General features: G+C 34.8%; 1 protein-coding gene across 4 annotated transcripts in view; it reads left to right on the forward strand.

The window, feature by feature from the left end:
* Window positions 1-15,865, forward strand: part of LOC148942250 (axin-1-like) — a 155,493-nt gene that overhangs the window by 46,269 nt on the left and 93,359 nt on the right. For 3 of the 4 annotated variants that reach the window (XM_089103538.1, XM_089103536.1, XM_089103535.1), the window contains exon 2: window positions 12,016-12,110. In XM_089103538.1, the coding sequence (XP_088959664.1) occupies window positions 12,044-12,110 (67 nt within the window). In that variant the 5' untranslated portion in view covers window positions 12,016-12,043. Of the gene's footprint in view, window positions 1-12,010; window positions 12,111-15,865 lie in introns of all 4 variants that reach the window. The other variant, XM_089103537.1, reaches the window with a different exon arrangement.

A 15,865-nucleotide genomic window follows, 5' to 3' on the forward strand; every position in this document is an offset into this window, starting at 1 on the left:
ATTCTCCCTAGTTACACCAATGATTCTTACGAAAATGGAAAATGTACACTTTTGACGGGTCAACGTCCCCCCCCCCCCATCCCACTCTGTCGTTACGCAAAGATGTTTGAACAACTTTTCTATATCTTTTGAAATTAACATTACCAATTTCTATTTGCTTAATCTTTAAAACTTGTGAGTCGAGACCACTTGTATACAATAGAAAAGTAAGAGAGGTCAATGCTTCTCTCTGGTCTCCCGAGCAGCACAAATAAATATGCTTTTGAAAGGTAGATCAACAGAGGAAGATCCACTAGACATAGAGAAATCTTTTAGATTTTTCCATGTCCCATGACAAGGAAACATGACACTGTTGGTTTCCCTACGTCGTGAAGTCCAGATGTTGTATCGCAGCCAGACACTGCGTGGCAAAAAGGAGATTTTCTGCTACTTCGGTTCCTAGTTTGTTCTTGATCCTTCTTATATCGTACACTCGTCGGTTATGTCCATATGTGTCTGCCTGCTTAAAAATATCACATGCATCAATCTAGGCATGGTACAGCAGAAGGACTAATAAGATCGGTATCATTCCCAATGTAAGTGGCCGACAACGTTAAGAGTAAAAAACTGCCACTGTCATCTCAAAGTGTGTTGATCCAGCAGTCCATGGGATTTTCTCGACTAGCCAGCCACCGCCCGAAACTCTCTGAGAGGATGTCAATGTCACTGGACCACCAGTGACATTGGATCACTGGATCAGTGCATTATTAGAGATGCTTTGTCGGCTGACAAAGGTGGAAAAGTGCAGACCTTGAACGACAGAACCTCGGTCAAGTCAAAACCACTGGTGCTAACCACTTCGGCTAGACGGTTGGAAGATTAGAGCTGGGTCGACTATTTCTCTCTTGCTGTCCATCACCACGGATGACTTCTCAACCATAGGCACAGCTTTCTCCTTTCTCTTGAAAACATGTTTGTCAATGTCTTTGCTTCCATGTCCTTCAGAATCGCTTCTCCCACAGATTTGGCAATGTCTGCGTTTACAGATGATGAAGCTTGGGCACCAGTAACCACATTCAACAGCTGTGAATTCTGCCTAATGGGTTCTAGGGGCTAAATTTATCGAACTGTCTTTTTGATGTCCGCTAGATTTCTAGCTCTCCTCGAAGATATCTCTTCTGTGTGATTTTCAATAGTCAACTCCGCGAGGCCAGTCAGGTTCTTCGTGCATTCGTTAACGAGGACCAAAGTAAGCATAGCTCTTGTCCAAATTGTCCGCTGCGATTCAGTCATCCCTATACCTCTCGTCTCGTATCATCCCTATACCTGACTCGTTTTCGTACTTCTCATTAAAATCTTTATTGTAAGTTCTCCGGATGAACAGGTATTCCCGTAACGTTTTTGCTCTGGCTTGTCTTTCCTCAAGTGAAAAATCGACTGCACGAACTGCCAAGTAGTCTTCGTGTAAATATTGGAGCCGGAAGCAGCAAAATAAGGAAGCAATTCCAACAACGATTGTGGATAAAGCTCAAGGTTTCTATTTCGTTCAATTTTTAGGTTCTTTCTCAGGATTCAAATTAGGTCCAAACACTGAAACCAAAGACGGGCAGTTCTGGAAAGTGGCAGTGTGAAATCCACCTAGGACGAGAATAGCACTTCTTAAAGCACTTGTGGCAGGCTCTGCATCGACGATACACTTTACCTTCCATTAAAGCTGTTAGTCAAAGGTAATGGCAAGTACTATGGTCAAGGGCGTCGTTTGGGAGGGGGGGGGCAGTTGCCCCCCCCCCAAAAAAAGAATCGGAAAAAACTTATATAGCCCATGCCCCTTTACTATAAAACCCTCTTGCCCCTCCCTCTAATAAAATGCTGGAGCTACTCCTCTAACTATGGCCCCACTGATTAAGTCACTTAAAGAATGGCAATAAGGAATGGAAACTGCAAACTGGAGGGGGAGGGGATTCTGGAATACTGGTTTAAAATTAAACCGCTTGAGACTTATATTCTAAGGTGCCATTCCGAGGTGGATAAGAAATGGTGAATCGACCAGAAATTATTAAAATAACTAGTTCATGAAGGTCAACTTTCACAACCGTTCTAAGGTAAGATGAGTTACTTGACTACGTAAAATCAAGTTTTGAACTCCATTTTCGATTTTGCCACCTTTGATTTCATAGGAAATGACCAAACAATCCAACAGTCTCTTAATTTTGAGCTCCCCCCCCTCCCCCCTCTCTCCCCCTCAGTCCTTTTAGGGTGGAAATGGGCATTACAGTGCGAAAAAAATGGAAACCTGAATTCAGATTTGTATTCAGCATGCTTGATTTGATAGGAAACAACTATTGAAACTCCAAAATATTTATTTATAAATACAATAATAAATTTCCCCCTTCTAGGGCAAATTTGGGACACTTGTGCAAGGGGATTCGCGTGGATTTTTTTATGCAAGTAACCTGATGTTTTTGTACGTTTTGGTGCAATAAAAAATCTGTGACAATTTTCCTGAGGTTTGACCATTTTTCCCTGTCACTATAATGTTTCCTCCACTGTAAGGCCACATTTTAGTTTTGAGTGTTGAAGCCAGTTACTGGCATTTGTATGCGCTTTAAAATGGATTATCTACCTAAAATGACACGACTGTTGAATACAAATGATCTGCTTAAAAAATTTTATTTCACAACCATTATTTAATTTCATCTTTAATAAAAAAAAACCGACGTGCAGTAAAAAATATATTCACCTTTTTTTAACTTATCGTGAACATAAATCAGTTAGCAAAATGCCATTAAATTAAAATGTCTTTATGGACTGTCTTAGAATTTGCTTCAATTTTTTATTTTACAACTCTCATAATTATATATATTTCTTGCATAGGTTAGATTAGTGTCTGAAAAAATATCTTGGTCGTTTCAGCTTGTCGCTAGTATAGAGATAATATAGCAAATGCCATAAAATTTAATGTTCTTAAAATGAATTATCCTCATCCACTGTCTGAGGATTTGCATCAAAATTATATTTCTCATTCCTTTTTTGTAAGACCCACACACGAGTTCACCTCACTGTTGGTTATTATTTTAATAGCATTGTGATTTTTTTTAGTGGATAATAAAGAATTTAAACTTTGAATTTCATATATTGCTCATATAGGTCGGATCAGTGTGCTGCAAATCAAATGACTTCATTCTAGCTTGTCCCAAATATAGAGTTAATGTATGACATAAATTTAATTTCATTAAAATGAATCATCTTCATCCATTATCTGGGTATTTGCATCAAAAATTTAATTCCCAATCCTCTTTGTATTTCATATAATTCCTCATATACGTCCAATCAGTGCGCTGCAAAACAGATGACTTCTTTCTAGCTTTTCCCAAATATAGAATATATGACATTAAATGAATCATCTTCATCCATTGTCTGAGGATTTGCATAAAAAGTTTAATTCCCAATCCTATTTGAATTTCATATAATTCCTCATACATGTCCGATCAGTGCGCTGCAAAACAAATGACTTCATTCTAGCTTTTCCCAAATATAGAATATATGATATAAAATGAATGTCATTAAAATGAATCATCTTCATCCATTGTCTGAGGATTTGCATAAAAAGTTTAATTCCCAATCTTCTTTGAATTTCATATAATTCCTCATATACGTCCGATCAGTGCGCTGCAAAACAAATGACTTCATTCTAGCTTTTCCCAAATATAGAATGTATGAAAAAAAATTAATGTCATTAAAATGGATCATCTTCATCCATTCTCTGAGGATTTGTATCAAAATTTTAATTCCCAATCTTCTTTGAATTTCATATAATTCCTCATATACGTCCAATCAATGCGCTGCAAAACAAATGACTTCATTCTAGCTTTTCCCAAATATAGAACATATGACATAAAATTAATGTCATTAAAATGAATCATCTTCATCCATTGTCCGAAGATTTGTATCAAAATTTTAATTCCCAATCCTTTTTGAATTTCATATAATTCCTCATATACGTCCAATCAATGCGCTGCAAAACAAATGACTTCATTCTAGCTTTTCTCAAATATAGAATATATGACGTAAAATTAATGTCATTAAAATGAATCATCTTCATCCAATGTCTTAGGATTTGCGTCAAAATTTTAATTCCCAATCCTCTTTGAATTTCATATAATTCCTCATATACGTCCGATCAGTGCGCTGCAAAACAAATGACTTCATTCTAGCTTTTCCCAAATATAGAATATATGATATAAAATGAATGTCATTAAAATGAATCATCTTCATCCATTGTCTGAGGATTTGCATAAAAAGTTTAATTCCCAATCTTCTTTGAATTTCATATAATTCCTCATATGTGTCCGATCAGTGTGCTGCAAAACAAATGACTTCATTCTACCTTTTCCCAAATATAGAATGTATGAAACAAAATTAATGTCATTAAAATGAATCATCTTAATCCATTTTTAAGGATTTGTATCAAATTTTTAGTTCCCCATCCTCTTTCCATTTCATATAATTGCTCATATACGGCTGATCAGTGCGCTGCAAAGCGAATATCTTCATCCTAGCTTTTTCCAAATATAAAGTAAATACATGACTTACAATTAATGTCATTCAGATGAAGAAGACTCCTATCGTTGGCTCTCTTAGAAATCAAGGATATTTCACTTCTTCTTCCACTATTGAAGAATTTGCTGCTGTTTCACAACCATCTTTTATTTTAACCCATCTATTTCCCATACGCGTCGGATCAATGTTCTGTAAAGAGAGTTATCCTCCTCAAATTAGCTTCTTTTATAGATAATGATAATGTCACGGATTTTGCAAATTTTCGAGGGTTTTAAAGAGCGCTTTTATTCGCCCAATCATTCTAATTTTAAGCTACTGCTCCAGGGAATCTATTCTACAAATTAGGGTGGTTTTCATATATGCCTTATTAAATATTGAAGTATAAGCTCCTGCCGTTCATTCTCCTAGAAATGAGGAAGCGTTGTGATTGGTCGAAATGTCTCTTACTTTTCATAATGAGCTCGGAGAATACCTCACCCATCATCTACTATTTCATAATAACTTCTCAAGAGCTTAGTTTTTTGAATTGAGCCCCCCTTTGTCGTTCTTCAAAGATATTGATCCATTTTGTATTTTGCCATTTTTTACGCTTGGAAAAATTTTGTATTGTTCTGTCAATCAAAGGGAAAATTTCTCTGAGATTCGTTTGACTTGATAAGAATGATTAGCTGTCCTGAGCTTAAGCTTGATAAGCAGATGGTTCAAATGGAAATCAAACCCCAAGATGAACCGGACGCGGACTATGCTAAAACCATCCAACTCTGTTATCACTGGCCAGAAAAAAAAATCTGAAGACTAAATGTTCACAAATCTCTGAGCTAAGCAAAATCACTTTAAAGCAGAACAAATAACTCTGTAAGCAGTGGCGGATCCTGGATTTTTTTTTTGGGGGGGGGGCGTAAAATAGGTTGATCCGATAAACTTGCGTTAGGAGCAAATTTAATTAACACAAACTTGCGTTAATTAAGTAAATTACACTACTTTAGACTACGTTAGGGGAGGCGCGCGCGCCCTCGCCCCCTGGATCCGCCACTATCTGCAAGTTTATATAATGGAGGGATTATAAATGCGAAAAAATCCCAAAATTGGCAATTTATGACATCAGGTAATTAGAGCAGCCATAACGTTTCGAAAACTTTAGGGAGTCCAGGCTCTAACGCCGAAGGCTTCATGAGTGTCTGTATGTTAATAACCATGGGTTAGCACTGATATTTTTCTTCTCTGAGACGACTCACGGGTTTCGTATAATAGACCCAGCAAAACAACAAAACTATTTGACATTGATTCATTTATGATTGTTTTACGGTTATTATTCTGATTTAAAAAATTTTTGACCTGAAACACGAATTCAGCTTTTCTTTGCCTTGTGAGTTGTTTAACAATAAAGCATTATTTATGTTTTTTTTTTAATTATGGGAACAAGCTAAAGCCTAAAGAAGGAGAAAAATATGATTTCTGTTTTTTTTTTCCTCAATAGTGGAACTTTTGTTTTTGGTAAGCCTATTATTTATTGAATACATGCCACATAGTACGAAACTCCAACACAAAAAAGTAGTCCGAGCTTGATGGTACAATTGTTTTCTCTAAACCAGTGGTTTTCAAACTTATTTAGACTCTATACCCCTTTTTGCCCACAAAACATTTTAGGTACCCCTTCTCAGTTACCGGTACTAAGTAAACTATAGATAAAATTGCCAGTCATCAAGGAGCCACACTTGTGCCTCTATAAAGAGGCGACCCACCACAATGCTAAGCGATTTCAGGTCCTAGAGGTCGCAGAGAGACGGCGGTAATCGCATTTTGTAGCCCAAGCTCAAACTAAGAAATTTGCAAAATTTCATCCTCCTCCGACTTTATCTTCATGGGGTAAACTGGGCCGGAAGTTTCGACCCTCCCACCACAGCCTCCCCTTTAACGTTGTCCGATTGGGCTGAAATTTAGAAGTTAGGATTTCCTAGGGCCCGGGAGCTTAACCTCGAAATTTAAGCTTAATCAGATCACTACATACATGTTTTCAAAAAACCAAATATAGCCACTTAAAATTCATATTTTTTTTTTCTTAGCCACCCCTACAAGCCACAGTTTGCAACGGATCAGGGTGAATGAGGACTCATTCGAAGCAAAATTTGACCTGTTAGGGTCTTTTGATTTTTTAAGACCGGAAAAATTATCCCCCAAATTTACATTTACGAAAAACCTTGTTTTCCTATATTAGCCCATGTTAATTTTTCCCACCACAACCCCCTTTAACGTTGTCTGATCGGGTTGAAATTTAGAGGATAAGCTTTCCTGGGGCCTGGGAGCTTATCCTCGAAATTTCAGCTCAATCTGATCACTCCTTCCCTGTTTTCCAAAACCAAATATCAAGTTTTTTGGGAATTTGCTTGCGTCGAAAATAGCTCCCTTTTACTAAAAAACAATTACTGTTGTGTGTCTATAGTCCAGCGGTTGATACTCCAGACTGTCAGGCGGAAAACCCGGGTTCGATTCACCATCAGAGTAAATTTTTTATATACTGAATTTAAACTTTAAAATGAAACTCAGTTTCTTTTTTAAATTATTTGAAAAAAATTACGTTTTCTAAAGAGTTAAAGAGGCTGAGTTACAAGGTCGACCCTTGAGTAATAAACTGTACAAAAACGTGCAGAAATTATTTGAAAAAAAACTATGTTTTCTAAAGAGTTAAAGAGGCTGAGTTACAAGGTCGAACCTTAAAACGTACAGGGATTAGAGGCACAAGTTGGGGGCTGCCGCCCCCCAAACCCCGCTTTCGCAGCCTTGAAATAAAAAGTTCTTTAAACTGAAAGTAAGGAGCGACATTAAATCTTAAAACGAACAGAAATTATTCCGTATATGTAAGGGGCTGTGCCCTCCTCAACGCCTCGCTCTTTACGCTAAAGTTTGACTTTCTCACAACTCTTTTTTTTAAACAATAACAACTTTAGCGTAAAGAGCGAGGCGTTGAGGAGGGCACAGCCCCTTACATATACGGAATAGTTTCTGTTTGTCTTAAGTTTAATGTCGCTCCTTACTTTCAGCTTAAAAAACTTTTTTTTTATTTAAAGGCTGCGAAAGCGGGGAGTTTGGGGGGCGGCAGCCCCCAAACTGTGCCTCCTAATCCCGGTACGTTTTAAGGTTTCACCTTGTAACTCAGCCTCTTTAACTCTTTAGAAAACGTAGTTTTTTTCAAATAATAGAGTTAAAGGGTTGTTTTATTTTTTCGTTGGCCTGCCGCGTACCCGATAAAAAATTTTGTCTACCCCTAAGGGGTACGCGTACCACAGTTTGAGAACCACTGCTTTAAACCATAAAAGTCCCTATTCTTTAGGTGGCTTCCCCACCCTCTTTTCAATCGACGCTAAAGATTTTGGATCTCTCTTGAGGGGAACCAAGTAGTCAAAGTTGTATTCCAACACAGGGAAGTTTTTCTTCAATAATTCCTTAGAAATTCCCAGTAGAACATTTTTATGGGATAACTAGAGGTTTATAAATATGTACCATGGTATAGCGTGTTCTGTACTATATTTAGCTAATGAATTTTTGCGCATTAAGATTATTGGAGTGAATAATATTCATAACTTAGGATTGCAGTCATGCCCATTTTTACTTATTTGATGTTTTATGTTATATTGGTGAATAATGATACTGCCATGGAGATACATTTTTTTCTATAAAGCCTAACAAAGTTTAAGAAATGCAAGAGTGGCAAGAATTTAAAGAAATATATTATATAAATGCAACACCAAGTAGGATTTTACTGTAATAAGACATAAAATGCCTCCAGATAGCCCAGAGGTGGTTTTAGGGGGGGGGGGGATTTGCCCTGGGCGAAGAAATTTTAGAGGAGTAAAATTTCAAATAAGTAATCTAACGGTTATAATAATATTGTAATTTTTGAATATCTGTTTTTAATTAAATTAAAGTAGGAGGTACAGTTAATCAATGAAAATAATTAATAAATTTTTTTATTAATTTATAAAATAAAAAATAATTGAAAAATATTATTAATTAATTAATAAATTGAAAATAATTTGGTTAAATTTTGACCTGAAAATACTGTGGGACACAAGGGGGGCGGTAATCAAGATTGGTGCGTCGGCCTATATATATGTGGCCTATATACATTTATAAATATATATATATATATATATATATATATATATATATATATATATATATATATATATATATATATATATATATATATATATATATATATATATATATATATATATATATATATATATATATATTTATTACTTTCTAGTTTCAGAGGCACTAAAGCCTCGTAATGGTATATTCGCTCCTGAAGAGTTGCATAGTTCGTATGAAATTATCGTTTGATATAGATGTTTATTTTAAAACTCCATTCAACCAAGTTGATTCAGGTTATTTTTGATGAAATTCTGTACAGTGAAGTATAATTTTGTATTGGGTATCGTGGAAAACTCTGTGGGTCGTTATACAGTGGGGCAGGGGAAGGGTGCCTGAAACCAACTGGGGGGGGATGACTTTCCCTGTATGATTTGAAAAGCGATCAGAAAATAAGTAAAAGAACAGGTTTTTTCAACTGAAAGTAAGGAACAACATTGACATTTAAAACTAGCAGATATTAATTGGTGTATGAGTGGGCGGGGGCTTCCCTCTTCTCGACTAAATGTTCGTTGCACTAAAGTTTTATAGTGCTCTTAAAAAGTGTCTTATTCCAAATCAGCGGGCTGATCTTAAAGCGGGCAATTCAGCGGGCTCAGTGGTTGATCTTAAAGAATTTCGACAAAAAGTGAAACATTAGCTTAAAGAGCAAGGCGTTAAAAAGGGGTTGGCTCCCTTCATATACGGAATAATTTCTGCTCGTTTTAAGTTTAAATTTTGCCCCTTATTTTGGATGAAAAAACTTGTTTTTTTTTTAAATTAATAACAATATAGTAGCACCTTTATATTCCTCAGTCAGCGCTGTTTCCCAATATAATGGTCGCTACCGTAACAATTTTGTTTCAGTGGTCCCTAACGGGGTCACATGTAGCTCTAGATTGTAAAGAAAAACTCCGCTGACGCACCAAACAGAGTGTTTTTGGCTAATATTTTCTAACTTAACGTGAGAGTTGTTTCAAGTCAATACGGAGGGGCAGCTTATTCTTAAGCCTCCCTTCATATCGAAGAATCTATTTCCACTATATTACAGCGTGGAATGCTGGGGAGGGGTGACAATAAACTGCCTTCTTATTGCGTAAATTAGTTTTTGACGGAAAGACCGAGGGTTGGGATTGGCGGCATCTCTCCTCGTATTTAGGATAACCCTGAACACAGTATTAAAAATGAGCGGAAATTAAATACAAAAAGAACAGCTGTGCTAAAGTTAAAGTCAAAACCAACATTTAAATTTATAGCAAATATAAAGGATCTCTTTTTTAGATTCTCTATTCTTTGCGGCAAAGCTTAGCTTATGCTTTATTTAGAGCGTAATTACCATTCACAATAGATCAAAACTTTGGCATAAGGAGCAGGAAACTAAGGGGACCATCAATCTTCTCATTAAAACATATAATTTCATTTTACCTTAAGTTTTAATGTGCTCTTTACTTTCATTTCAAAATACTTGTCTGTCTTCATCTAACTTTAGCGAAGATTGTCATTATGGAACTCGATCTGTAACACAAATCAGGTGAATATGTGTTCAGCATCAGCGAATCGAATAATCCCCGTTTCCACATTCCATTGATTGTTCAGGCCAAATTTCACTTTGAAGAAAGTAATGAAATTCATCTTGGATAATAACTGGCTGTTGACACCAGTTGCATCAGGATGCATAGTTTTTGGGGACAGTTCCGAATATGCAAGTAGAATTTGTCATATCCCTCTTAGTTTTGAGAGATTTTTTTAGAAAACTGGGCATTTTAACGATTTAACAACATATTATTTGGAAATTTTTTTAACGTAGTTTTGGACTCTAAAGTTCAAGGCTATAATCAGGAATTTTCTAGTAACTACGCCGAAAACATATCCTAGATAAAAGTCTTAGATTAATCATTACGCTACTCAAGACTTGGAGCCATGGGCGCCCATAAGCTGAATTCCAGGGGGAGGGGGCAAACCTCGTCTAATTGGCACTTTTAATGCTATATAATAGAAATCTCACAACAAAAATATAAAAATAAGGCAGCATTATTCAGCCAGGGGGGGGGTGCTCCCCCTTATGGGCGCCCATGCTTGGAGCCCTGGGAGATTTATGATTGCATTAGCATAAAACGCTCTATTGAAGCTACACGTTTTAGTTCTTGAGAAAAAGGGTAATTTCGTTATTTGGCGTAATTGAGGCCACTTAAATTTTAGCTGGTTCTTGGGCACTATATGGGCCTTTATACGTAAATCAGTCACGAAAAACCCGTTTTTGACGGGTTAATTCAAGACACCGCTATACAGTAATGCAATGCTTAGCGTGGTTTTCATTGCATTTACGATTTTTATATTGTTGTTTATTGGGATTTTGGAGGGGAAAGGTATCTCGGTTAGGTTACGTATTTAATTTATGTTTTGATTTATCCCCCCCCCCCCCAAATGTGCAAATATATAGCCCAAATTTGTTTCTAAACTATTATATATTTATTTTATTTCATTAGCATTAACCAATATAGTAAAAAATTCTGATTGTGTGTTTCAAAAATTATAGCTGCATAATATGGCATATATATATATATATATATATATATATATATATATATATATATATATATATATATATATATATATATATATATATATATAATAAAAGTTCAAAATAGGAATAAAACCTTTTTAATGACAGTGTATAATACATTTCTACAAAAAATACCAGATATTTCGGGTCACATATACAGATGACCGTCATCAGTAGTAATACTGATATATATATATATATATATATATATATATATATATATATATATATATATATATATATATATATATATATATATATATATATATATATATATATATATATATATATATATATATATATATATATATATATATATATATATATATATATATATATATATATATATATATATATATATATATATATATATATATATATATATATATATATATATATATATATATATATATATATATATATATATATATATATATATATATATATATATATATATATATATATATATATATATATATATATATATATATATATATATATATATATATATATATATATATATATATATATATATATATATATATATATATATATATATATATATATATATATATATATATATATATATATATATATATATATATATATATATATATATATATATATATATATATATATATATATATATATATATATATATATATATATATATATGTATATAGCCTTTACGGCCTTCCTTAGTTGTATTGCTGCCTAATGAACTCGTATCAGTTTGATTGAAAATGAATGACTCTTATTATTAGGCTATTATTATTTTTAAGGAATGAAAGTTCAGAATGAAAGGTCAATATGGAAGAAGAAGAAAGCAACGAGGAATTAATGCCTGATAAAGCGGAGATACGACCCCCTGTTCCAGGTCAGAATCCCTCTTATGTTTCTACATGCTTATTAGTTTAATAAGTTGTAAATTTCTATATTTGGAGGCAAATATATGGCTGAACACTCCTCATTCAATCCATTCTAACCGAGCTTCTGCTTTAGTCACCTCCCAAGAAATGTGTAAATCGCTATTTGCTAGGACTAGCCCCGACAACACGGAGATTTTTCAATAGTACACAGACTACAATATGATCTTCTAGGATTTTTAATGAAGAAGGGGGGGGGGGGGGTAAAAGCGTCTGCTTAAGTGATTTCCGTCGAGGTGATTCTAATGATGCATTTTCAAGGGTTTGATATGTAATGACGCCGAAAAACAGTCGTTTTGTTGTTGAAAATCAAGTTTTACTTTATTTCTGTCGCCACATTTTCATAAAAATGACGTAGATATAAATATTAACTTTCAAATGTGCCGTTAAACAGCCCTTAAGGGTCTTTCAGTTAGCGCTTAGCAAGACAAGAAAAAAGACACGTCTATGGTGTCTATGTGATTTCTGCAATTGTTTTTTTTTTAGGTGGAAGTTTTTGACCATAAAGATTCTATTGTTTTATTTATATTTTTTTTTTATCCGCCGCCATTTTTGAAAACTTTCAAGCTCTTTTGATACTTCCATAAATTTACTTTGAAGCTTAAATAGATAATAGTCACTATTCAAAAATCAGTGTCGATTTGCTATTCTGTTACACATGCTAATTTACTTGGAAACACCTTCTTTTTAATTTTTCGCTACTATGTGCTTTGGTTTGCTCTTTACTAGGTTGATTAATAGTTCAATAGATGCCCATTTACTTTAACATATTTTGTCTTCTTTACATATATTTGAAGAATCAGCTTTTGCTGTTTGTGCCCTAAACAGATATAAGCTCTCGTTTGGGCCATATAGGGCTGGGGACTCGTCCCTCCGACAAATTAAGATCAAGTCGTCCTGCACCTGATCAGCAAGGTTTCCCTTGCATATTGACATAAATGCATTATATAATTTTACAGGACCTGTACAATATGAGATTGTAACAGACTGCAACTTTAGACCTTTCCTCGTGACAAGCCGGGTCTTAGCGACAAAAAAGGTGCCAGTCGTGGAAAAATCAATGGAAAGTGAAGTCGGGTTATTAGACCGACTAGTGAAAATTATATCGGCTAATCGTGAATAACGATTGAAAAAGCAAGTTATTTAAAAACTGACCTTGTTTTTATTGTTATGATCAGTTTTTATTATAAACCTGTGTTAATAATTGTTTTCAGTCATTATATTGCAAGGTTTTCAAAAATACTGTTCATTTCTTGAAGTAAGGGAAAATAAGATAAAGAAAAAATACCTACGGTCGCAAGTTCTATTAAAGTCATGCGCATTATAATTTGAAGCCAAAAACACTTTCCACTTGCGGGCTGGAACTGGATTTGCTTTCTTAGACTAGCCAATTCTTGTCTTCTCGCAAATAGTAGCCATGCATCTTGCCGCTAGTCACGAATTTTAGAAATAAACATGGGAAAGCTAAGCCGACTTTGCTTTCTAGTTCGCGAAAAAGGCCTGTTGTTTAAACCATCACGTAAAGTCGCTGCTCACTCGATGTGCCTGAACGCAATCGGGCTTGGTTAAGTATCACGCTTAATAGAAACCCGACCAGAGAAGCCAGGCAGCAAAATAGGGACTGTCTGAACAGAGACCCAAGGCTAACCGAGGAATATAAAGAGACAATCGGGACAAGTAAACCCATCGCAAGTGTTATTTTGGAGTTTCTAAGTAATATTTCATGTATATAGTCTTCACTTCGATGTAAGGTTCCTCTAGTATTCGCTAAGATCTGAGAAGAGGGCGTTTCCAGTGCAAAATGTGTATTTTACCGTGCCGATTCTCAAATACAAATGCCCAGAAATATATCCACAATGTGGAATCATAACGTCTTCTTGTCTTGTACTAAAAACTGAGAGGTATATAACTGCTATGCTTAACACGGCAGACTCTATTTGGGATTAACTTTTTTGTTTTGAACCAGGTTTATCGATATAAAAGTGAAGAGTAATTAAAACAAAACGATCAAAAACTACTATTACGTTACTGGTTGATTGCCGCCTCCTCAGCATACCCCTCAGCTAAGTATATCATCAAATAACTTGCTTTTTACTTAATATACACAGAAATTTTGCATATACATGATATCTATTTAATTTATGGCTTGAATCCGCCCTGCATTTTTCCAAAAGAGTTTTAAGTAAAGGGTGACACATGTCGAAATAAACTTAACGGGGAGTTGAAGGAGGTGGCAGCCGTCAGATAACGCGCTCGTAGTTTTTGCGTGATTCAAGTTCCAAGCCCTCTTTACCTGTACACAGATTTAATTTTTTATTGGATATTTTTTACTTTATCCAAAGGAAATGTATTTGCAAGCATATACATCATCGATCATCCTGTTTACTATATCTACTTTGGCTATACACAGCCAGGGTTTTCACCTGTTGCACAAAAGTGATATTTTAGCACTATTTCATAATGTTTAGCACTGCAGCACGTGCTCAGGGTCGCTTAAATAATGCTAAAATAGCACAAAATTGCTATTATAGCACCACTTCAGTCAATGTTTTAACTAGTACCGAAAATCGCTGTACAACACGCAAATTTGGACAATTATAGCACTTTTGAAACTAACCATGTCGGCAACCCTGTACATAGGTCTGTACATTCTAAGGTAGGGACATAAGTATAATTAGGGAGCGCTTCAGACCCTCCTCGTAAATGTGGGTCTCCTATATAAACAAGAAAAAAAGGGGACACACAATTGCTACCCATGCAAAAAAGTGATATGTTGTTCAAGGTTTGGGGCTGTAAGTTTCCTGGGGCTTTTCGGCAATATCGATTTTAATGATGATACTTTCAGCGCCAGTTTCGAGAGGTTTCGGGCTATTTTCTGAAATCCCCATAAATTTGTTTTCAAAATAACGTTTTACTAAGACCTATCGAAATAATCATTACCATTTCGGAATCAGCGATAAATGTTTTTTTTTTCACTAGAATGTTTTTTCTAACGAATTTTTGTTTTTTTTAAGCCGTGGTTCGTTCTTTACTAGTTTGCCCCAACTGAGACAACCTTGATTACATAATAATGCCCATTCTAAGCTTATAATGTTGCTGCCTTACACAAGCTTCTTTTTGATTTTAACCTTATACACATCAATGCCCGTTGATTGGATCTTGATTTAAAATAAATTTATTTATTTCTTTTTTTTTATCATTATTAGATGAATTTTGGAAGGGAATATGCCTACATTTTCATATGATTTTTTGAAGCATCTTTTTCTGTATTTTAGAGTAAACAATTGTTTTCGACCTGCTGCAATGTCAAATTTCTAAAAAACGAAAAATGTTGCGTCGGCTATAATAATTTGCAGGCGATAATTTTTGTTAAAATAATTGGGGTGAACCAAATTATTTCAAGAAATTAAGATTTTTTTTCCAACACAGTTATAAACAAAAGTAATATTAGAATATTTTTGTTCTATATATAATGCAGTCGTCCTCAATGAAAGAAAGAATTAAGAAATAATACCTCATAGCTGCTAAAATGAGGTGAACTTCCGTCGTTCTCCTGTCCCAAGAAACTCAAGAAATCGGGCCCAAGAAACTCAAGTTTTTCGTTATCCACTGGAACAGTGATATTCCATTTTCCGCCTGAAGATCAGCCCCTGCCCTAAAGCGATAACCAGCTTCAGTGTCTATCTTTAGAGGAAGAATGTAAACT

Source organism: Artemia sp. Qi Xiang Cuo, chromosome 17, assembly GCF_049724085.1.
Source record: "Artemia sp. Qi Xiang Cuo chromosome 17, ASM4972408v1, whole genome shotgun sequence".
Lineage (NCBI taxonomy): Eukaryota > Metazoa > Arthropoda > Branchiopoda > Anostraca > Artemiidae > Artemia > Artemia sp. Qi Xiang Cuo.